We start from the raw sequence: 24852 nt of genomic DNA on the forward strand, positions 1-24852 counted from the left end.
CCTCCCGCCGTCTGACCCTGGATTCCAATCAACTTACGTCTCAGCACAGGAAAGTACACAAGTCTTCAGGGAAGCGTCCCACACACACACACGAATCCCAAGCGTTTGCCCAGATTACCTTGCCCGACGCAATTTGCAATTGCTCCCAAGCCCCATTTTATGCCAGTTACAAATCTTCATCACTGTCAGCTGCCCTCCTTAACCCGGGCGTTTCCTCATCACTTTCCTCGTCAGAGCTGGAGCACCTCTGACTACGCCCAACAGCATCTCCAGCTGTGGATCCCGTCCCATCCCTCCAGCTACGCCATGGGTCTAATCCTGAAGGTCCCCATTCATCTTCTGCCCCATCATGGCCAGTGGCCCCCAATTCCTCCCTTACCCGAGTCCAATCCATCTCATCCTCCTCTGAGCTAACCAGCCCTTCCTCCATTCTCTCCGTGAACCCTTCGAAAGACTCTTCGTCAGAGGGTGCTGCAAATATGTCTCGCAGTCTTTTTCTCTCTCGCTCCTCGAGAGTATCCGACTCTCGAGGAGTCTTACGCCCACGCCTGTCAGAAACAGAGCCACGAGGCTCAATCATAACACTATCCCCTCTCACAAAGGCCTCCTCCCCCGATGGCGGAGAAGTGGCAGTGATACCCTCCGCTATAGCACCACGACGACTAGAGGTATCAAGTTTCAACAGCGAACGATGAAAGACTGGATGGACCTTTAAACTAGACGGTAAACGCAAACGAAACGCAACAGAAGAAATCTTTTTAACGATAGGAAAGGGACCCAAATACCGAGGCGCAAACTTTCCCCCAGCCTGTTTAATATGTTTGGAAGATAACCACACCAAATCCCCTTCTTCCAACTCCTCCCCTGCCTGCCTGTGGCGGTCAGCCTGAGTCTTCTGCGTTGCCTTAGCTTCCAACAGTAAGCGACGGGCAACATCATGCAATGCAGCCATTTCCGTAGAGCGGTACACAGGGTCCGAAGAGACCACATTGGTCGACGGCGCCACACCTCCCCGTGGGTGAAAGCCATAAGTAAGCTCAAACGGCGTATGCTGACTAGACGTGTGCACCGCATTGTTGTAAGCAAATTCCGCCACCGGTAACCACTTCACCCAAGCCGTGGGTTGATCTAAACAAAAACAACGCAAATACTGCTCTAAGAGCCCATTAACCCGTTCCGACTGTCCATCCGTTTGCGGATGGAAGGCGGACGACACGTTTAACTTAGTCCCCAAGCACTCATGGAAGTTTTTCCAAAAGCGTGACACAAATTGCGGAGCCCTATCGGAAATAATCACCTCGGGTGCTCCGTGCAAGCGATAGATGTGCTTTGTAAATAGTAAGGCCAACGTAGGGGCCGCCGGAATGGTTGAACAAGGAATAAAATGAGCCAGTTTACTAAATAAATCCACCACCACCCAAATACAAGTATAACCCCCAGACTTAGGCAAATCTGAAATGAAATCCATGGAAATGATTTGCCATGGCCTCTCCGGAACAGGTAAAGACGACAACAACCCTCTAGGGCGCCCAACAGGCGTCTTACTCTGCTGGCAAACGGCGCAGCTGTCACAAAAGCGCAGAATGTCTTGCCGCATCTTTGGCCACCAGTAGCTCCTGGTGATAAGCTGTACGGTCTTGAACCTGCCAAAGTGTCCAGCCATGGGTTCGTCATGGTGGGCTCTAATCACCTCCAACCTGAGGGCCCCCACTGGTACGTAAACCTGCCCCCTACGCACCAATACCCCGTCTTGATCTTGGAGATGCGGCAGTATGGTACGGTTACCTGCTGAGAGCAGCATCAGTTGCTCCTGAGTCCACACATCATCTTTCTGAGCCTCAAGGATCTGGTCATGTAACCCGAGCTCATTATCTACAACACACAGCGAGGCAGTAGGCAAGATGGTCTGACATACTACCTGCTCATTGGTCTTAAATTCTGGCTTGCGGGATAAAGCATCGGCCCGCAAGTTTGCCTTCCCCTCCACGAACTGCACCTTGAAGTTAAACCTGGAGAAAAACAAAGCCCAGCGGATTTGACGCTGGTTTAACTTTTTTGCTGTTTGCAAGTGCTCTAAGTTCTTATGATCAGACCTGACCACGATCTGGTGCCGTGCCCCTTCAAGCCAGTGCCGCCACACCTCAAACGCCACCTTAATCGCCAACAACTCCTTCTCCCATATGGTATAGTTCTGCTCGAAGGGTGTTAGTTGCCGCGAGTAAAATCCACAGGGACGCAAGGTCCCTGAGGAATCCTTCTGAGACAATACAGCCCCCAACGCGTAGCTAGAAGCGTCCGCTTCTACCACGAACGGTTTGTCAACATCAGGATGGGTTAGTATGTTGTCCGATTGAAAACTAGACTTAAGTTGTAGAAATGCCTCGTGAGCTTCCCGCCCCCACACAAATGGCTGTTTCTTGCGCAGAAGCTGCGTCAAAGGTACCGTGAGCTTTGCAAAATTCGGAATAAACTCCCGGTAGTAATTAGCGAAACCTAAGAACCTTTGTACATCCTTCTTAGTCTTCAGCTCCTGCCATGAGTTGACGGCGTCAACCTTATGTGGGTCCATTTTAAGTTCCCTACCTGACACTACATGACCTAGGAACTCCACTTCAGGCACATGAAAGACGCACTTGGAAGCCTTGGCGAAAAGCCCATTAGCCCGCAGTCGGTGCAGAACCTGCTTGACATGTTGACGATGTTCTTTCTCGTCCTTAGAAAAAATCAAGATATCATCCAAATAAATCACTAAAAATTGGTCAATTAGGTCCCTGAACACATCGTTCATGAACCTCTGGAAGACCGCAGGAGCATTACAAAGCCCAAAAGGCATGACTCGGAACTCGTGGCATCCGAAACACGTGTTAAATGCCGTCTTCCATTCATCCCCTTCCCGTATACGGATTAAGTTATAGGCCCCCCGCAGGTCAAGCTTGGTAAAGACCTTAGCCCCTTGCACCCTTGATAACAGTTCCGAGATTAAAGGGAGCGGGTACCTATCCCGAATGGTGTATTTGTTTAGGATCCGATAGTCGCAGACCAGCCTAAGTTCCCCAGTCTTTTTGGCTACAAAGAATACTGGTGCCGCAGTTGGAGAACTAGATGGGCGAATAAACCCCTTGGCTAAATTTTCATCTAGAAACTCCCGCAAAGCTTGCCTTTCCGGTACAGTCAAGGCATACAGCCTTCCTGCTGGCAGTTTCGCACCTTCTGCCAACTTGATGGCGCAATCATATGGCCTGTGCGGTGGTAATTTGTCCGCTTCTCTTTTACAAAATACATCAGAGAACTCCCCATACTCAGCAGGCACTCCCTCCATATCAGAATGAGTAACATTTAAAGTGCAACAGTCCTGCCTCTTTAAGATCACTTTACGTGTTGCCCAATCTACTTGTGGGTTTACTACAGCTAGCCAATCCATCCCCAGGATCACATCATATCTAGGCAAGCTCGTAATATCCCACACAAACGTTCCCGTTACTCCCTGCACCTCCCACGTTACTGCTGAGGTTTCCTGGTTAACCACCCCAGTCTCCAGCAGTCTCCCATCTGCTCCTTCCACCCACACGTCGCATGCCTTGCGCACCTTAGGAATGCCATGCTTCTTAGCAAACTCAATATCTACATAAGAGACCGTGGCCCCTGAGTCCAGCAGTGCCAAAGTAGAAACAAGTTCCCTTCCCCCAACAGATAATGTAATGGGTACGAAAACATGCTTCCTCCCCTCAGTTGACTGCTTGAGGAGCCCTAGTGCGTTGGACTCACGTCGCACTAGGGCTGGCCTTTTCCCGAAAGCTGGGAAGGTTTCACATTACAATTTTTGGCAAAATGCCCAGCATTCCCACAGTACAAACACAAGCCCAGCTGCCTCCTACGGCTCTTTTCCTCTGTAGACAGCTTCTTAAAGACCCCAAGCTCCATGGGCTCTTCCCCCATCACCACAGGTGCCCTGGTTACATGCATGGGTGGCGCACACATTGCTTTTGAATGTTTACGAGCCTCGAACCTTGCGTCTAAACGCAGCACCTTAGCTACTAAGGCGTCCCAGCTTTCAGCCGGCTCCAAGCGTGCTAATTCATCCTGGAGCATATCACTTAACCCGGCAATAAATAAAAGCATGAATGCATTTTCCCCCCAATCCAGCTGGTGGCGATACAGGTTAAACTTATTTAAGTAATCCAAAACAGTCCCCTTTCCCTGTTTCAACCGATACAGAGCCCACCCAGCGTTCTCCGTGCGGAGAGGATCCCCAAAAGTATCAGTTAACAACTTTTTGAAATTATTCAAATTGTCCTTGACTGGGTCATTTCCCAAAATTAAATTAGTGGCCCATTGTCCTGCGGGACCGGTCAACAAACTCAAAATAAAGGCCACCTTGCTAGTGTCTGTAGGATAAGCATGAGCACTGAGCTGAGAAAAATAAAGCTCCACTTGTGCCAAAAAGGTTGGCAACTTGCACCTGGTTCCGTCAAAGCGTTCAGGAGTCAAAACATGTCCTTTCACGGCATGAGCGGTTTGGCTAACGGTAAAAGCCGTTTGCAATTGGTCTAATTTGACACTTAACTCATCCATCGTCTTCCTGACGGGTTTATTGCTGCAATAAACCTTTTATGGGCGTCGGGCAATCTGTCAAGGACAGAACGCCACAAGATTCAAAGTAACAGAGTTTATTAGATTACAGAACTCAAAAACGCCCGTAAAACACAAGGGCCAGGCAATTTTTGCCTTTAGGAGCAAAAAAGGGGCAAAAGTAAATGTTCAAAAGATAAACCGGATTAAACCGGAGTTTAATCCGGGTAAAAACAAACTGCTTTCTTCAGCCTGGGTATAAACGAAACGAAAGCCAAGGAACAAAAGATAAAGAATGCAACTAATTGGCAGCAGATTCCTCTCTGCTGCCAACACTGTGTTTAAAGTAACTTGCGTCGCTCCCACACACACACACAGCAGACAGGATTCCAACACGAACAATCAGCCAGGGATTTTAGCAGTAGAGTAGACCAGTTCCGTTCCGTAGATCAAAGCCAGGAGCAGACGTTTGTAGTTTTTCCAAGTCCAAGAAGGGGGGAAGACAAGCCGTGGTCAGTTCAGTCCGAGTTCTCAAAGCAGGAGATGGCGTCCGTCAAGAAGACGACGGAAGGTCAAGCTAATAAGAGTAAGCACAGGTTTGCACAAACAAATGCCCACACAATCCCTCCCGCCGTCTGACCCTGGATTCCAATCAACTTACGTCTCAGCACAGGAAAGTACACAAGTCTTCAGGGAAGCGTCCCACACACACACACGAATCCCAAGCGTTTGCCCAGATTACCTTGCCCGACGCAATTTGCAATTGCTCCCAAGCCCCATTTTATGCCAGTTACAAATCTTCATCACTGTCAGCTGCCCTCCTTAACCCGGGCGTTTCCTCATCACTTTCCTCGTCAGAGCTGGAGCACCTCTGACTACGCCCAACAGCATCTCCAGCTGTGGATCCCGTCCCATCCCTCCAGCTACGCCATGGGTCTAATCCTGAAGGTCCCCATTCATCTTCTGCCCCATCATGGCCAGTGGCCCCCAATTCCTCCCTTACCCGAGTCCAATCCATCTCATCCTCCTCTGAGCTAACCAGCCCTTCCTCCATTCTCTCCGTGAACCCTTCGAAAGACTCTTCGTCAGAGGGTGCTGCAAATATGTCTCGCAGTCTTTTTCTCTCTCGCTCCTCGAGAGTATCCGACTCTCGAGGAGTCTTACGCCCACGCCTGTCAGAAACAGAGCCACGAGGCTCAATCATAACAATTAATGTAATTTTATTGGTATCTATTTTTATTTTTGAAATTTACCAGTAACTGATGTATTCCCTACCCTCATCTTATACCCGAGTCAATAAATTTTCCCGGTTTTTTGTGGTAAAATAACGTGCCTCAGCTTATATTCGGGTTGGCTTATACTTGAGTATATACGTAGATAGACAGACAGATAAGCTTTGGATAGCATAGGGAAGTATTAACACCTATGTTGTGTTTGTTTTGCTGTCTGTGCCCCTGTTTGAAAGAGTTCATCTCATTTTCTGTCCCTGTGATAATTGGATTTTGAACAATTTAGCTTGTTTTAGAAACAAGAATTGGTGGGAAAGCTTTAGTGGAGACCTCTTTCTCCATGAAACTTCTTTCAGGAGTGAATTTCCCTTGCTAGGGGTAGATTTTTCTAACTTCGTGCTGTCTCACCCCTGTCCCTAACTGTGAGTTGTTTGTAAGGCGAATGTTTGTATCTCAGTTTTCTAAAGCAGGAGAACACACCATGATGCATTCACAAAAGGGGATTAGTAGTTTGTTACCTCAGAGAAAGTGATTTGAGACATTAAACCGGAGAACCTGCAAACTGAATCTTTGTCTGATGGTACAAAGGATGTTTCAAAAATGAGCAAAGGAAGGCTGAAAAAAAGCTTAGTGAGGCCCACTTTGGTTATATTTCTATGTTGACATCATCTCTTCCCATGTAAAACCTAAATCACCTCTAGAATTCCAGAAATTTCCTTGCTCTTAGAGTGATGGAATCTTATCCCCTCCAGAAAAGCAAAACCAAAAAACCCCCTAAAATTAATATGAGAGATAGGCTATCAGATGTGAAGCAGTGACGACAAAAGGAAAAAGGATGCTTCCCTCTTGAGGTTTTATTCATTTGTAATAAGCATTTTTTTGTATGAGAAGATATTTTCTTTTGCTTTTTTAATAGGTGGATATGAATCTAAATGAGGAAAAACAGCAGCCTCTAAGGGAGAAGGATATTGTCATCAAGAGAGAGATGGTCTCTCAGTACTTGCACACTTCAAAAGCGGTGAGTTCTTGGCCTTGAAATCTGAAGTGTAGTTGTTACAATCCAGAGAATATTTTTAGAGTTTGTATTTTGGGTAGGGAGCAACCATCCTTGTTTTGATGTAAAGAATTGTTTTTAAAATGCTTTTCAGATTTGGAAAGAGATTACGTAATCTAGAGCTAAGTACACCTGGGGGAAAAACCTGCGTATTTACCCTATATTTTATGGATCCACAGAGACACTGTATGTCAAGAGTCAGACGCCAGTTAACATACAAACAGAGTTTATTCCGAAGATAAGCCAGAAAATAACATAAACACAGGAAATATCCTTGAAACACTTCACTTTTCAGTGTTTCGAGAGTAGATTGGACAATAATAACTCAAAACGAGCCACGCTAATTTCCCATGCTGGCATTCAATAAAAAACTAAATAACGCTTCAATTCAGCTTTGGAAAACAAATAGAGTTAATTGCTGGAAAATAAACAAACTAGAAAAGCAATAAAGCTGCTTCCACGGTGCAGATAAGCCGAAAGCCTCAAAGGGATGATGAATAGCCGTCGTCAGAGGAATCCAAGGTCAGGTCAGGAGGCAGCAGAAATTCCGAAAGACAAACCAATAGTCAGAAGCCGGGAGTAGCCGTCAGTCAGAGGGTGTAGACAGAAGCCAGGTCAAATTCAATCCAAAGTCCGAAGAGGGTGCAGTCATCCAAAACAGGTCCACGATAAGACACAGCGAGAGCCAAGCTAGGTGATATCAGCAGATTCAAATCATAGTCCAAGTCCAGTCTTCATGGAAACATGGAGATCCCAATGGTGCCTCAGCAACACCTTGCCACACGCAAAGTGCAGTGGCCAAACATTCCCATTTTATTCCCCTTCCTCCTGGGTGACCAAACACTCACACCCAAACACCAGGTGTCCCAAATCTACTCAGAGTCTGAACTCCACACAGCTAGAGCTCGTGGATCTGGAGTACCTAGCAATTCGTCGGAGTCCCAATCATCCTGCCCACACTTAGCCCCATGAACACTTAAAGAACCATCCTCCCTTCTCCAAGCATCCCAATTGGGATCAGCTCCTGCAGAAACCCCAGGTTCAGAAGTATCCATAGGCCCCAAATCCCCAGACATCTCTGGTGGCTGTGTCCATTCAGTGCCCGCTTCCCCAGCCACCACCTGTTCCTCAGCATCCATCTCCCCATCTGAATCTTCCTCAGAAGATCCCCCATATAGCTCTCTAAGTCGCTTCCTGCGCAACTCCTCCAGTGAACCCTCATCACGAGGGTTTTTTCTTCCTCTTCGAATTCCATCACCATCAACCATAATCCCCGAAGGCACAGTCACAACACTGTATGTGCCCTGTTAGTACAATCACATTGCATGCAGCAATCATGTTATGGCAAGTTAGGCTTAAACAGCCACATCTCTCCGCTGGGTTGATTTCATCTTAATGTGATCATATTTGCTAAAAACTCCTCCAATTCTCATTATTGATGGCTACACGATAATGGTTGCTTTACTGCTGGCCCTTGTCACCTCCCATCAACCAGTTTGGGTCACCCCGAACTCATTCCCCAATACAAAGCTTCCCATCGGAAAAGGCCACACGCAAAACCTCTAGAACTCATTTGGATTTTTTGCGAGATTGGCAGGTTCTTTTAAACACAACTTTGGATGTGAATAATCACAAATGCCGTGTTTCAGGATAGCGGTCAAAAAAAGTGGGCATGATTTTTTTTGTCCTTGTAGACTGGGCCTCTATGAAATCACTTGCCTTGTCCTCTGGGTTGTATTACACTGTTTTGTTCTGCCATTTTATGGGAATAAGGAGGGGACTGGTAAAATCTAAAAAGTAGCTTAGAATTTGATCTGAAATGGAAACAGGTTTCTAGTCTCTGTGTAACCACAGTGAAAGAGGAGCAGGAAGCCCATGCTCATGTTATTCATGATTAACAATGTCTTCATGTGATGTTTAAACATTGTTATTACCTTTTCATTTGATTTGTGTGCTTGGAATGTGGTGGTGAACTCCTTTGTTGTAGTTTTATGTTATTCTACACAGTCATTATCTTGGAATGTTGAAAATGCTACTTTAATAGCTAGAAGTGAAATGTTTTATAAACAATCAATCTCTGAAGAGAAGTAGGGTATCATAGGCGGAACGTTCCTTATCTGGGATTACAAAATGCTCAAAAATCCAGAATTGTCCACATAGGTGGCCAAGATTGCAACACCATCACTTTCTGATAGTTCAGTATAAACAACTTTGTGTCATGCACAAAATAATTAAAAATATTATATAAAACTTATCTTCTGACTATGTTCATAAGATGTAGATAAAACATATATGAATTTCATGTTTAGACTTGGGTGCCATCTCCAAGATATCTTACATTGTCTTTGCAAATACAAATATTCCAGTATCTGAAAAAATCCAACATACTTCTGGTCCCAAGCATTTCAGATAAGGGATATCAACCAGTAAAAAACAAAGCTTTCTTCATGACATAGTATATGTGTGACATAAGCATTATAAAATCCATAGTAGGGTAATACCTTTATTAGGCCAATTAGAGGACACAGTCTAAACATACATGTTCACATGTAGGTTTTGCAATATATTACTATTTTGTGGAATATATTTTTTCAGGTTTTCATCCAACTGATATGTCCCATTCTAAGAGAATCCCATTCAATACCACTCACCTCATGTTTCCCTGTTGAAATAATAGCTAGTCAGCATTCTCATTGTGCTGAAGATGCTCAGTCTTCACTGGCCTGTTCCAGGGATTTTCTCTTCATTAGGAATACATATTTTATTTTGTATCTGAAAACTTGAGTTTACACTATGTCAGGATTTGGTATAAAGAGTTTCTTATAATAAGTTCCTTTTTCTAGCAGTTGAGCAGAAAACTATAATCACAATCAATAGCTGAAAGTTTTTTTTTCAAGCTCTGCCTACAACTGTTGACATCTTCCTTTCTTATTGATTGTGCCAGTTCTGCTAGGAATTCTTTTCTTGTCTCTGATGATACACTACTTTGTATTATTTATTTGATAAAATAACACAATAATTTGAAATCTACAAGCAAGTATTTGTAATTCTAGTATCTGGACACTTTTTTTTGTTTGCCAGCTCTTGCAGTTGGGAAGCTCATTAGATTTAAGAAATGGAACCAAAAAACCCATGCTATCTGTGTATTTAATGCTGAATAACAAAAATAATTCCTTCTTATGTTTACTAAAGTCATGCATGATTGTGTTGTGTGTTACCAAAATCTTTTCATATTATATTTCTGCACTGCATGTTTTTCTCACAAATCTTCTACTTGCCTCTATTAGTAGTAAAGGGAAGCTACAGGTACCATTGATTTTTTCTTTTATCTTGGGAAGGAATTAGGCAGATTAATTCAGCTGTATGAGTTAGGGCTGAGTGTGGCTGCTACTCATGTCAGTTGTAGGCCATCTTTTAGAGCAGAGTTTTTCAAACTCTGTTCCTCCAGATGTTTTGGACTTTAGCTTCCACAATTCCTAAAAGCTGGTAACCTGGCAGGGATTTCTGGGAGCTGAAGTCCCAAACACCTGGAAGAGCACAATTTGAGAAACACTGTTTTAGAGACATCATCTTACTTAGTTAGAGCTGCTGAGTTTAAGTTGTATGAGGTGACTTCATGTTTTGCTTTGTGGTATTCCCAAGTACGTCTGATTATCTTTTATAAACATAGTATTTGATTTAGGTGAAGCTCTTATCTGATTTAGAAATGCTGTTCCAATTTCCTTCACTATCCAAACTGGAAAGTCTAGTAAACAACCCATCTGCTTGGAAATCTTCAAGCTATTTTAGCTACAGTGATGACTGTGATAACCACAGCTGTTCTTAATTGCCTGGGGCTTAACACTACATTTTATCAGCACATTTGAAAAAGTGGGTTGAAATCAACAAAAGGTCATGCTAAAATAAATCATTTAGACTTCGAGGTGCTTCTAGATTTTGCTGCCCCTCCTGCTTTTCCTCTTTATTCAGTAAAGGCCTTGCTATATTTCTATAATATCTGTAACATCTGGTGTTCTTTTTATAATGTTCCTCTCCTCTCTATATCATATAGTTTTTCATCTTTTTCTTACTATATCCTACAATATATGCCCAATGTATGGTTCCTTTCCAATTTTTTTTGGCACAATTCCACATTTGTACTGTTTAAGACACACTTGTAGCCAAAGTCTAGCAGGTGTAGCTATTCACTGACACAACCTTGTGGAAGTTCTCCATGCTTTGCTTTGCTTTACTTTATGTAGAGAAAAACCTTCATCTTCCCTTCTGGCATCTATACCACACAGAGCATTGAGCAGCTATTAAAACCAAAATTAAGTACAATAAAATTACAAAATGTAATGAAGACATATAGTATAGACAGAGTTGTAAATAAATGTCAAGAAACAAACACTTGTCAGAGAAGGAAAACTTTGCTAAATGGGTTTTATGTGGTCTTTGACTACATGTGTCAAACTCAAGGTCTGCAGACTGAATCAGGCCTACCATGTCATTTTATGTGGCCTTCTAAATGCTAGACTACAACTCCTGTATTTCTCATGATTAAACATAATGACTAGAGCAGATAGGAATTGTGATACAGTAATACCTGAAAGGCTGCAGTTTCTTCTGATTAATAAGGATAGTGGAGATTGAATTTAGATTGTGGATATGATTTCTGGCTATAAAACATCCTTCAACCTTTCCCCAACTTCAGAGCCACAAGTGTTGTTGGGTCACAATTCCCATTATCCCCAGTCCACATGGCAGATAATTAAGCCATCCATCAATAACACATGGGGACCTAAACTGGTTAAAAACTAAAGAGCATTGAACACTATCCAGAATAATTATAGATGGCCCTCTGTATCCACAGATTCTCAGCCTATGGATTAAACGGTCCTTTGAAGGCAACCATAAGACTGATTTGGCCCTCTATGAGTATACTGGCTCTGCTCTCAATGATTTAGGCCATATTGTCTCTTCTCCCAGATAATAGTACTGGTATTTGGTATCATCTGATATATCCCATTGATACTATTTTATTGCCTGGAGTTGGGAACAGAGAATGCAAGAAAGAGATGATGGATTCCTGTATTGGATTTTGGTCCTCCAAGCACTGTCTGAAGCACAACTATTTTGCTCTAAGAAGTTGCCATGGGAGATTCTGAGAAGTTATTTTCTAAATCAACTGGTTCCAATATCAGTGGGAAATTTGAAGCAGAATAGAGAATACAATGCACGTTAGATTAGGCAATGAAAGTGAGAGCTGAAGGCCATTGCCCTCATACACGGCTATTTTATAGGCTGAAGCCAATAGCTGCCTTAAAGCAGAGGGTTGTGTAGCAGCAGAAAAGTTTTTTAGGGGAGACATCTTAATGTGTCTTTAGTTATGAATAATCAATTCATTACATTTGGAAGCACCATTCTATCTAAATCATTTCCATAGTTTCCTCCCATTTTCAATTCATTATTAAATTAATTGTTATCAGGAAAGTTTTTCCCCACTGACACTCTTATTCAGTCTTCAGAGTTCTGAACCTTTTAGCTTTTATTCTATGTAGATAAGTATCAGCCCTTTTATGAACAATTCAAAATAATTTATTATTTGTAGTTTTCATTAAACAGGAAGCTTGAATGTAGCAGTAGTGTAAGCATTAAATTATTCTGTCAAGGATTAGGTGTTCTCTCATGCCTTTTAGTGGGTAAAAGCATAGGTAGGCTGTCATCTGAAAATGTCTGTATAAACACATGGAATCCGCTTTACATATGAATTTGTGTACAGATTGTACAGATGCTCAATTTCACATGTAGGCCAAGACTATGTAGGGTATCTGCTATCTCAAGCAAGCCATCTATCCCATCTTACAGCATTGCACAACATTCTAGGGGTATGTCTTTCAAGGCATCAACTTTTGCTTGCAGTTATATGGCTTTGTCAACATGACAGTTTTAACTATGGTCTTCAGCTGACATTTTAACCACTAAATGGTATGTAATCTGGAATCCAGATACTACTTAGGAAGAAGAAGTCTATGAGATTGTTGCTCTGCTACAGTTCTTGATCTACCACTTTCAATGTCCTGACTCTATTGCCATGTTATGTGATCACCATTGTTCTTTGATTTGCAGGGAATGAGTCAAAAGGAGAGCTCCAAATCTCCTATGATGAATATCCAGGAACTAAAATCTGGTCTCAGAGATGCACAACTTCTTAATTGTTTGGAGTCTTTGCGTGTATCACTCAACAATAATCCTGTCAGGTAAACGTTGCAGTAAATGTATTGCTCATGATCACAACAGATCATGTTTTGTCATCATAAAACAAATGCTGAGGCATAAACAGGTGATAATGTATAAAAATGACAGTAATCCACAACCATAAACAACTCTTTCGACAGACATATTTAATAAAACTTGAAACTTGAAAATGTTAGCCGATATTCACAATAAATTAGAATAAATGATACTGGCACTGAAAGTCTGCAATGTTTTTTATATTTTCTTTTTTCTGTCTATCCAGCCTCCATCTATATGTTTATTGCTTCCTACCAATTACCATAATCTCACTTATATTAAATGATATTGAAATATCCTTGTTTTACTTGTTAGTAAGTTGTAACAACACCATTTATGGCCAGTGATCAAAGTGATCATAATTGTAACCATATACCATAGCAGTGTCTGATTTCATATTCACAGCTGTGATACATGGATGACCATGCTGGAAAAAGTATTAGTGATATTGCTGATATTACATTTAATGGGCCTTGTTGCACAGTTATAGGGGTTTTAGAACCAAAGTTTCTGCTCAGTCCACTTTCCCAAAAGACCTCACTGGACTCAGATGCTGCAGATCCTAAGGTGTATGTATGGGGAAATAGAATCAAAGTGCAGATGAAAAACAGTGGTTGAAAAGTATTGCTGTTTACATACTCAGCTGTTGGGTTTTAATTGTATAATCCTTTCAGCTGGGTGCAAAATTTTGGAGCAGAAGGCCTGAATTGCTTGCTGGACATATTGAAAGGACTTCATGATGAGAAGGATGACATTTTGGGGTAAGAGCCTACATTTTCTGAGGTCTGGATTAAAATATATATATGGACTTATATATTGAGCTTGTTCTGTGTGTAAGTATAAACTATGGTGTAAACTTGCTTTGGAGATGGTTAGTAAGCAGTTCATTGGTGGCTCAGACTTTGACCAAGAATATGTTGCAAACAAATTTTAATTGTATAGAACTTAGTCTGAGAACAATAATCACAACCAAACATTTTTCTTCTCCATGCCCTCTTTTCTTCCCTTAATTTCTAATAAGAGTGGGGATGGGAATCGTGTGGTCTGTGTCTTCTTCCCACATTGACTGCTGTGGTAGCCCTAGAGCTCTTTTTTGACCTTTCTGGTACCTGTGAGAACTTTTACTTATCTGTCACCAACTGTGATGTTTTTTGCCTGTTTCTGTGAGAGATTTTATCTAATCTCACCCAGGGAGCACTGCCACCCTGGAATAAATGATGCCACCACAGACACCAGGTTTCCAATCTCAAACATTCAAATAACTGTTATGTAGCATTTTAGAGATGTGAGTGTGTAATCCAAAATAAATTATTTAACAAAAATATATAGTTAAATTACTTACTTGAAACATATAAAGCCTGAATGGCACTAACCCATATCTCTGAAATATATTTTTAATTCTCTCTTACCTCCCATTCTCTCTGACCTCCCAGCTTTCAGAAATGATTTTAAAATGCTGTTCACTCAGCCAAACAGTCACTCCCAACATTCTAGACGCTCATGCCCTTGCTAACAGATCTTAACTTATTACATTTATTGTTACACTAGCTGTACCCGGCCACGTGTTGCTGTAGCCATGTGTGGTTTAGTGGCAATGAAAGAAAAGTGTAAGAGTTGGGTTCTGATAAATATTATTTTTCTTTCCTTCCTTCTCTACCTCTATCTTTTCTTCCTTCTTTCCCTCTTTACTTCCATCCCCCTTCCCTCTTTCCCTCCCTCCTTTCCTACTTTCCCTACCTCTTTCTTTCTTTCTTTCTTTCTTTCTTTCTTTCTTTCTTTCTTTCTTTCTTTCTTTCCTTCCTTCCTTCCTTCCTTCCTTCCTTCCTTCCTTCCTTCCTTCTTTCTTTCTTTCTTTCTTTCCTTCTCTCTCTCTCTCTCTCTCTCTCTCTCTCTCTCTCTCTCTCTCTCTCTCTCCTTCCTTCCTTCCTTCCTTCCTTCCTTTTCTCCTTCCTTCCCTGCTGCTTTCCTTCCTTCCCTCTTCCATCTTTCCTTCTCTCTTTCCTTCCTTCCCTCCCTTCTTCCTTCCTTTCCCCATTTTTCTTTCACTTCTTCTTTCTCTTCTTCCTTCTCTACCTCTTTCCTTCATTCTTTCACTCTTTGGTTCCATCCATCCTTCTCTCTTTCCTTCCTTCCCTTCCCTCTTTCCTTCCTTTCTTCCTTCCCTTTTTTCATTCCTTCTCTCCTTCCTTTCTTCTCTACCTCTTTCCTGCCTTTCCCCTTTTTCTTTTCTTTCTTCTTTCTCTTTTTCCTTCCATCTCTACCTCCTTCCTTCCTTCCCTCCTTCATTTCTTCCCTCTTTCCCTCCCTCCCTCCTTCTCCCATTCCTCTTTTTTTTCCCCTCCTCCAATACCTGGGGGAAAGGGGGTGCTACTTCTCCCCAGAAAGGGATGTTCTCGTGGGGGGGGGGGGGAGGGAGTGAGAGAGAGACCCTGCACACATACACTAAAAGCGTGCCTCATTGTGTCAGTTGTGTGTGTGTGGCTGTGCTCATGCACTTTGCTCCCGAGGATCCTCCGGTGAGGGAGTTTGCTTGGTCGTGCTTCTTGAGCTGGTTGTGTCAGTTATGTGTGTGTGTCTGTGTACTTTTGGCTCCCAAAGTAGGAGCAGCCAGCTCTCTCACAACAGATGTTTGTTTGTTTTTTCCCCTTGTGCGGGGGGGGGGGGGGGGCAGTCGATTTCGTGCATGCGCTGGAACATCTTGTAGCTTTTTTGTTTTTAAGTTATTTCTGCTCTGTTTTTTGTGTTTTTTGAGTGATGGTCATTCGTTGGATTGATAAGTGTATTATGTCCAAATTTCATGTCAATTCATCCAGTGGTTTTTGAGTTATGTTTCTCCCACAAACAAACATTACATTTATATATATATAGACTAGCTGTGCCCGGCCACGCATTGCTGTGGCGAAGTATGGTGGTATGGGAAATAAAGTATTGAGGAACTGGTGGTAGTTAAGGTCAAGGGTAAAGGTTTTCCCCAGACATTAAGTCCAGTCGTGTCTTACTCTGGAGGTTGGTGCTCATCTCCATTTCTAAGCCGAAGAGCCGGCGTTGTCCGTAGACTCCTCCAAGGTCATGTGGGATGACTACATGGAGCGGCGTTACCTTCCCGCCGGAGCAGTACCTATTGATGCACTCACATTTGCATGTTTTCGAACTTCTGGGTTGGCAGAAGCTGGGGCTAACAGTGGGGGCTCTCTCCGCTCCCCCAATTCAAACCTGTGGCCTTTCGGTCCAGAAGTTCAGCAGCTCAGCGCTTTAACACGCTGCGCCATCAGGGGATATTATTTCCTAAAGGTTGTGAATATACAATTTTTTTTTGTTTGTTGGAGGCAAGTATGAATGCTGCAATTAGGAAAAATGATTAGGATGTAATGGCCTTGCAGCTTTAAAGCCTGGCTGTTTCCTCCCTGAGTGAATTTTTTGTTGGGAGGTGTTAGCTGGCCCTGATTGTTTCCTGTCTGGAATTCCCTTGTTTTCAGAGTGGTGTTGTTTGCGATATTTTATGTGCTTCTACTGTCTGTGGCCCTGAGAAAACAGAGGATTTTCCAGACTTTGATGATGGGAATACTTTGTTGGGAGGTGTTAGCTGGCCCTGATTGTTTCCTGTGTGGAATTCCCCTGTTTATTTACTGTCCTGGTTTTAGAGATTATATTGTTCTGCATTATTCTATCCCAGTAATTATTTCATATTAAAGAAGAATCTCACTTATCCAACATTCGCTTATACAATGTTCTGGATTATCCAACGCAGTCTGCCTTTTCATAATCAGTGTTTTTGTAGTCAGTGTTTTAAATTCATTGTGATATTTTAATGGTAAATTTGTAAATACAGTACAGTAGAGTCTCACTTATCCAACATAAATGGGCCGACAGAATGTTGGATAAGCGAATATGTTGGATAATGAGGAATTAAGGATAACCCTATTAAACATCAAATTAAGTTATGATTTTACAAATTAAGCACCAAAACATCATGTTAGACAACAAATTTGTCAGAAAAAGTAGTTCAGTACACAGTAATGCTATATAGTAATTACTGTATTTATGAATTTAGCACCAAAATATCACGATATATTGAAAGCATTGACTACAAAAATGCATTGGATAATCCAGAACATTGGATAAGCGCGTGTTGGATAAGTGAGACTCTACTGTAAATACTACATAGCATTACTGCGCATGGAACTACTTTTTCTGTCAATTTTGTTGTATAATATGATGTTTTGGTGCTTAATTTGTATAACGATTACCTAATTTGATGTTTAATTGGCTTTTCCTGAATCCCTTCTTATTATCCAACATATTCACTTATCCTGCCGGCCTGTTTACGTTGGATAAGTGAGACTGTACTGTATATTTCTAATCTTATATTATCTGCTCAGAACTGGATTATATGAGGCTCCTTCTTCACAGCTGTATAAAATGCACACTGAAATAGATTATATGGCAGTGTGGAGTCAAGATAATCCAGTGCAAAGCAGATAATATAAGATTATAAATGGGTTATATAGCTGTGTTGAAGGGCCTTGAGTCTACACTGCCATATAATCCAGTGCAAATTAGATAATCTCTGGAAGAAGTCTAAGTGAGGCCTAAATCTGCCTGTCCCCTAACTGAACCCTGGCTGTCCCTTGGTTGCTAGGCAACCAAGTGGGCAGAGATTAGCCCTCTAAATTGGCAGCAATTGGATAAAAAAAAATTATTGCTCTCCCTCTAATTAGGACTTTATTTTTCTTTTCTTTTTGTTGTATCAACCTTGAGGCGTGGATGATGGGTTGTGTTGTCAAATTTTGAGGTTGGGGGGCCTGTACTTTTGTTGTTTTGTGAATTGCCGTGATGCCATCACTCTTTTATATATATAGATATATAACCATACTCTGCATTAATATCTCTAATAAACACAATGTTTTACATAACTCAAAAACATCACAATGCCCTTTCACAGAAAAAAAAATAAGCCCCAAATAACTGATCTTGGAACCCTCCAAGGACACTATTTCTTCTCTAATTAATAATCAGTTAACCATCCTTTAAGATAAGTTAGAAAGCCTTTCTGTGCCTTCCCTTCCCTTCCCACCTAATTCATAAAACCCAGTACACTTGGTTTAGTTTTTGGTGGGGACTAGTATAGAATGTAGTGGGACTTTCCTGTTCCTGTGTCAGAATCAAGAAACATCATTTTACGTCGTTTAACTCTGGTTCTTTACCTGTTGGATATTATGGGGATTGATAGGTGATACCTCATTGTACAGGACTATCAGTCATTCAGGTTGTTTTTTTCTTCCCTCCCACCCAGGCCATATGACACCCGGATCAAACATGAGATAATTAGGTGCTTAAAAGCTTTCATGAACAATAAGGTGAGTTTCTTGTCATTTTCATGTAGATACTAGTGCGTTGCAGTTATTTTTAGAACCAGTAAGCAAGCTTTAGAAAGTTCATTCAAAATGAGCAATAAACATAGCTGAGTGCTTATATTAAAACAAAAAGCCAGTCTCAGCTTCAGGAAACTAAAAGGAAGGAGATGGGAAGAGAATGAAGTAACCGTAGTTGAGACTTAGGATAAATATTTTGGGTCCTTTTTAATTTAGAGAACTGGTATGCCAGATAAATATATAGTTCAGAATTACCTCAATCTTTGGCAGTGGGAATGGGTGAAGGGAGGCCACAGCAATAGATATGCTGGTTTTCAGGAAAAATAGTTTCAGAAAAGCAGAGAGGCTTCAAGGAAGTAACGGTGGAATTCTTTGAAAATAAGAATATAAGATGAAGGTTGATAGAGAAATCCAAGGAAAGAGATGAAAATGAGAAGCAATGTTAACGAAACAAGCAACAAAAGGCCCAATAGCAGAAGTAGGAACACTAGAAACAGAAATCATTCAGAATGCACTCCATTATTACAAATATTATGGGGTGCACTTTCTTAATTGGCTTCCCACCTCTACAGAGGTTCTGTATCCCAGTGAGTCTAAACCGCACCAGATAGTGATCTATCCATGAAAATGGAAATGTAAAAGTTTCCTTTGCATACTAATCATTGAAAACTACCAGAGATTACTTGGGACAGGATCAAGGTCATTATGAAAGACATGATGAAGTCCTGAACTGTTCCTGAAAGAGTGGTCTCAGCATTGGTGTGAAATTTTCCCAAGACAACAGGTTGGTGGAGAGGTGCTCCAACACCACAACAAAGGCCAACTCAGTCAGCTCAGGATGAGAGACTGTTGAGCAGCTTGGTGGGTAGTATACCAACAGAATTCCTATTCCAGCCCAACAACTTACCTTCAGATACATTGAAACACAGCAAATTGTGGGATGGGTCACCTGGAGAGGGAGACAGATTCCCAGTAGACCAGTGCAACTCTACTATCTCTTTCCCAAGTTTTGCTTGATGCTTCACAGAAAAGTGAGGTGGACAAAACTGGGAGAGATCCCACTGCCATGATTTCATCCAATCTTGTCTCTGTAATACAAGCCAGGTTGATTTACTGATCCGTGATCAAATCTTAGACTGGCCTGGCATTAACCAGCAGCATTTTTAGCTCAGGAGGCTGCTTTGAATGTTATTCATACTATTTAGAGCATGGAAAAAATTAGAAACAGCCACTGTCTGAATATTAAAAGTACTGTATAAGAACTCAAGAAAACAGACTATTTGTGCACATACAGCATCAACACAGAATAATAAATTTAAACTGCAAGAAGAAATGGGGGGAGGGAGTAGTTGAGGGAAGAAAATTCAAAAACAAGCTTTTTTGAGCTCAAATACTTGAAATTGTTGCAAGATTCTAAAAGTAATTTTGGCAAAGGCAGGATCAAAATGAAAAGTAAAATAACCTAAGTTATAATTCCTGACAGTTAAACTAAAGCAAAAAGAGAATGGGTATGACTCTTTGAAAGAATTAGAGGATCATAATATAATTTATAATTTAAAATTAGGCAGAAAGAATGGATGGACAAAAGAAATTGAAAATATGAAATAAAGATGACATGGTAACTAGAGTTAATTCTTTTGAGAAAAATCAAGTATACAATTAGAAGAGCATTCGTATTTGTAGAAAGAACACAAAACAAAATGAACAGGGGAAAAAGAAGGGGATTAAGAAGATGAGAAAGATAAAGAGAATTAAAAAATACATTTCACCCCTGGCTACTCAATGAAATAATTTTAACTTTTCTCATTATTGATCCTGCTCAGGATGACAGATAGGGTCAGCTGAGAGATCTCCCCCCCCCCCCCCCCCCCCCAATTATGTGCTTACAAGGTCTCAATATCACCTTCAAATATTTCTCCTCTTTGTGATCTAGAGCCTTTGAACTTTATCTTGCATTGGTTTCTTTGACAGTTGTGTTACTGTCTTATGTGCTACCAGTCTTATGTGATTCTTGGAGCGGTGAGGGCGACTACCTGTGCCCTAGATCCCTGCCCATCTTGGCTTTTAAAACAGGCCAGTGGTGGGTTAGTTGATTGGTTTGTGGCAATAATTAATGCCTCTTTGGGGCAGGGCAAATTTCCATCTAGCCTAAAACAAGCAGTGGTAAGGCCTGTTCTGAAGAAGGCCTCATTGGATCCGACCAATCCGTGTAACTACAGGCCAATCTCTAACCTACCATTCTTGGGCAAGGTCTTGGAGCGGGTGGTTGCCTCTCAGCTCCAGGGATTCTTGGAAGATACGGATTTTCTGGACCAATCGCAGTCTGGCTTCAGGCCTGGGTTCAGTACCGAGACGGCTTTGGTCGCCTTGGTGGATGACCTCCGCAGGGAGCTGGACAGGGGGAGTGTGACCCTGCTGGTTCTCTTGGACATCTCAGCGGCTTTCGATACCATCGACCATGGTATCCTTCTGGGGCGGCTCTCTGGGATGGGCCTTGGGGGTACTGCACTCCAATGGCTCCAGTCCTTCCTGGAGGGCCGTTCCCAGTTGGTGAAGCTGGGGGACACCTGCTCGGACCCCTGGCCATTGACCTGTGGGGTCCCGCAAGGTTCTATTTTGTCCCCCATGCTTTTTAACATCTACATGAAACCGCTGGGAGAGGTCATCCGGAGTTTTGGAGTACGGTGCCATCTCTACGCGGATGACACCCAACTCTACTACTCTTTTCCACCTAAATCCAAGGAAGCCCCTCGGATTCTGGACCAGTGTCTGGCCGCTGTGTTGGCCTGGATGAGGGTGAGCAAACTGAGACTTAATCCTGACAAGACAGAGGTCCTCCAGGTCAGTCGTGCGGCCGATCGGGGTATTGGGTGGCAACCTGTGCTTGACGGGGTCGCACTCCCCCTGAAGGCGCAGGTCCGCAGCTTGGGGGTCCTCCTGGATTCGGGGCTGACGCTTGAGGCTCAGGTGTCGGCCGTGGCCGGGAGGGCCTTTGCACAACTAAAACTTGTGCGCCAGCTGCGACCATACCTCGAGAAGTCTGATCTGACCATGGTGGTCCATGCCTTAGTTACCTCTAGACTGGACTATTGCAATGCGCTCTACGTGGGGCTGCCTTTGAAGACGGCCCGGAAATTACAACTAGTACAGCGATCGGCAGCCAGGCTTCTAACTGGAGCGAATTACAGGGCACGTTCAACGCCTCTGTTTAAGGAGCTCCACTGGCTGCCGTTTACTTTCCGGGCCCAATTCAAGGTGCAGGTTATCACCTACAAAGCCCTAAACGGTTTGGGACCCACCTACCTTAGAGACCGCATCTCCCCCTACGAACCCGCACGTTCTCTTCGCTCGTCAGGGGAGGCCCTCCTCTCGCTCCCACCACCCTCGCAGTCGCGGTTGGTGGGGACGAGAGAGAGGGCCTTCTCCGTCGTGGCCCCCCGGCTTTGGAACTCGCTTCCTAGAGAGATCAGGCAGGCCCCCACCCTCCTCTCCTTCCGTAGGAGCTTAAAAACCTGGCTCTTTGAAAAGGCCTTTGATACTTAATCTGGTGTTGGACTGATCGATCTGCCCATTTTATAATAGCCCCATTCTTGAGGTGTTGCCAATGCTATATTGCACTTTGCCCATTTTAACTGTGAAATTACCTTCCCCATTTCGGCCCATTTCGGCACATGTTGCACGTTGCCTGGGTTCTATGAATTAGTCTCCAGTGTTAATATTGTATGTTTTATGTTGATTTTAACAATTGTTTTTACTGTAATTGATGTTTTTATTGGATAACTGTTTTATTGCTGTGTTTTGATATTTGATTGTTTTATCGGGCAAGGCCCCATGTAAGCCGCCCCGAGTCCCTTCGGGGAGATGGGGCGGGGTATAAAAATAAAGTTATTATTATTATTATTATTATTATTATTATTATTATTATTATTATTATTACCATCCTGTCTGTTTAATACTACAAGTACATTTATTTCATTATGTGCTGTTCTCTCTCTTTTAGTTTGGAATTAAAACAATGCTCGAAACTGAAGATGGGATACTGCTTTTGGCAAGATCAGTGGATCCCAAAGTCCCTGCCATGATGATTGATGCTATCAAACTACTCTCAGCCCTCTGTATCTTGCCTCAGCCTGTGGACATGTAAGTGACTACATGTGGTTTTTCATTTTTCTCAAAAGTATGATAAAAGACACCTGGGAACTTTAATACTCAGTATATTAAAACTGTTATATCGGAACTGTGTATCTTAATTTTCAGTTGAGCAGTGCAGTGGTTTAGATCTGAAAAAGCACATGTATGAAGGAACTTGATTTTACCTGACCTCCAGTTAAAATGCTCCAGTTCCAGGACTTCCCAGTTCTTGATGTTTGTACCACTTTAAGCTGATCTTTAAATCTCTTTTACTGTCCACCGACATCTTTTTCCATTCTTGAGCTGAGAATAAAGTAAATGCGCTGGGAGACAATGATCAGGCATTGGAAAACATGGCAAAGTTGATGGCGGAGAATAATCACTTCAATGCTGATGGTCTTTGCTTCTTCCAGAATGCTCACATTTATCCGCCTTTAGCATTACAACCATTATATGTTTCGTTTTCATGGGTTTCTGTACTTGCAGCTCATTTGAAAAGTTTCTTCCTATATAACTCCCATTACAAAACCAAAACCTGAATGCTCAGAAATGTAGGCAGAACCTACCAGCCTGCTTAGAGATGACATCTGTGTAGAAGACATTTATGTGATCCACAAGCACAAATGCATATATGAAGAAGATTGAACTTCTATACATATTTATCATTGTGTAAATTTCTTTTATATAACGGGGCTTCTAAGTTATGACTTAGGATTGCACTGTCAGAGACGCTGCTAATGATTTGTTTTCCTCACTCTTCTGGTAGGCATGAACAAGTTCTGGGGGCATTGACAGAGCGAGCAGAAATGGATGAAGTGGAACGATTCAAACCTATTTTGGATGGTCTAAAAAGTGGTACCTCAGTGGCATTAAAGGTAGTAACTGAAATAGAGGTTTGTAGAATATCCACACTGAAAACATGCCATATTCCCCTGTGGTTTCAGCTATAAAGAAAGACCACACAAAGTTCCATTTTTGAGGCAATTCTCCTTGGCACTTCATCCTAATCTGTCCCTGACTATGCCTTCACACCCAGGCACCTTTTAGAGCTTTAAGATGTGCTTCTTTCTTTGCCCGGGTGAACTGCGGGGGCCTTACTTTGAAGCTCAGGAATCCCAGTAACCAAAATCACTTCAAGTTGAACAATCAAACAAGATTTTATTTTCTCAAAGTCCTAGCAGGTATTTCACTATCTAAGCTCAAAGCTAGCTTGGAGACGAAGTAATTAGAGCTTCTTCCAATGGCAAAGAAATCCTGGGATATTCTTTGCCCCAGTGCTGAGTTGCTATCTTGGAAAGAGCAGGTCTTCCCCTATCTGAACTCAGCACCAGTTTTATAGGTAAGAGGTCAGTACTTACGATGGCTTGTCTGAGCTGGCCTACCTTGACCACAAGCACATCTGAGTTCTTTTCTCTTCTGTAAAAGGCAAAAAAGGCTTCTCAAAATGGAGATTTCATCCACAGGCCTTGCAGAATGGTTACAAATCTCTGCTAGTGGCTAACTGTCAGAGTGCTGCTGAGTCTGCAGCAACCCTGGAAAAAATGCAAAAAAAGGGTGCTATTCCCTACAACCATGGGAGACGGAACACTGGCCCTCAAGATTTGTCTGTCAGGGGACAAAGTGTGGGAAGGGAAAGTGTACATGGATTAAAAGGAGAGTTTTCTTGAACCTTTCTGCTTCTTTTTTTGTATGAAGAGTAGTTGAGATTTTTTTAGCAAATGAACTGTTTATTTTTACTGGCAACAGTTTATTATTACATTTGATAACGTTGTTCCTGCTTGCTCCAAGAGATGAGACTTATGGACATGGTCTGATATCTCTCTTCAATGTTTTCCTAGGTAGTCTGTCTACAGTTGATCAATGCCCTAATAATCCCAGCAGATGAACTTGACTTCAGAGTTCACATCCGCAGTGAGCTGATGCGTTCTGGACTCCAGCAGATCCTCAAGGTGAGAAGCATCTATGTTTTGTTCTGCCAGCAATTATGCAGCTGGCCAGATGTGACTGCAATATTTAATTTATATGATCTTATAAATGGGGATGTTTCTGCAATTGGAGAGCCTCTTCCTTTTCACTATAATGGATTGTTTAAAAAGTTTGACTCTTATTGGTTCTCTTTGTATGTGTCTTCACACATATTCCACATGTAAGAAGATAGTGGTGTGTCCTTCTGACCTCAGTCCAAACATTGCTTCATGCTTCCTGGCTCAGTGATATGAAAAGA

At 42.3% G+C, this 24852-nt stretch overlaps 1 protein-coding gene across 1 annotated transcript in view; it reads left to right on the forward strand.

Annotated features, from left to right (window-relative positions):
- The window catches only part of diaph1 (diaphanous related formin 1), a 142006-nt gene that overhangs the window by 37182 nt on the left and 79972 nt on the right, over window positions 1–24852 (forward strand). Inside the window, 7 exon segments of the mRNA XM_062977847.1 lie at window positions 6715–6816; window positions 12961–13091; window positions 13800–13886; window positions 18419–18482; window positions 22498–22637; window positions 23395–23503; window positions 24467–24577. Coding sequence (XP_062833917.1) covers window positions 6715–6816; window positions 12961–13091; window positions 13800–13886; window positions 18419–18482; window positions 22498–22637; window positions 23395–23503; window positions 24467–24577 — 744 coding nt within the window.

Source organism: Anolis carolinensis, chromosome 4 (genome assembly GCF_035594765.1).
Source record: "Anolis carolinensis isolate JA03-04 chromosome 4, rAnoCar3.1.pri, whole genome shotgun sequence".
NCBI lineage: Eukaryota > Metazoa > Chordata > Lepidosauria > Squamata > Dactyloidae > Anolis > Anolis carolinensis.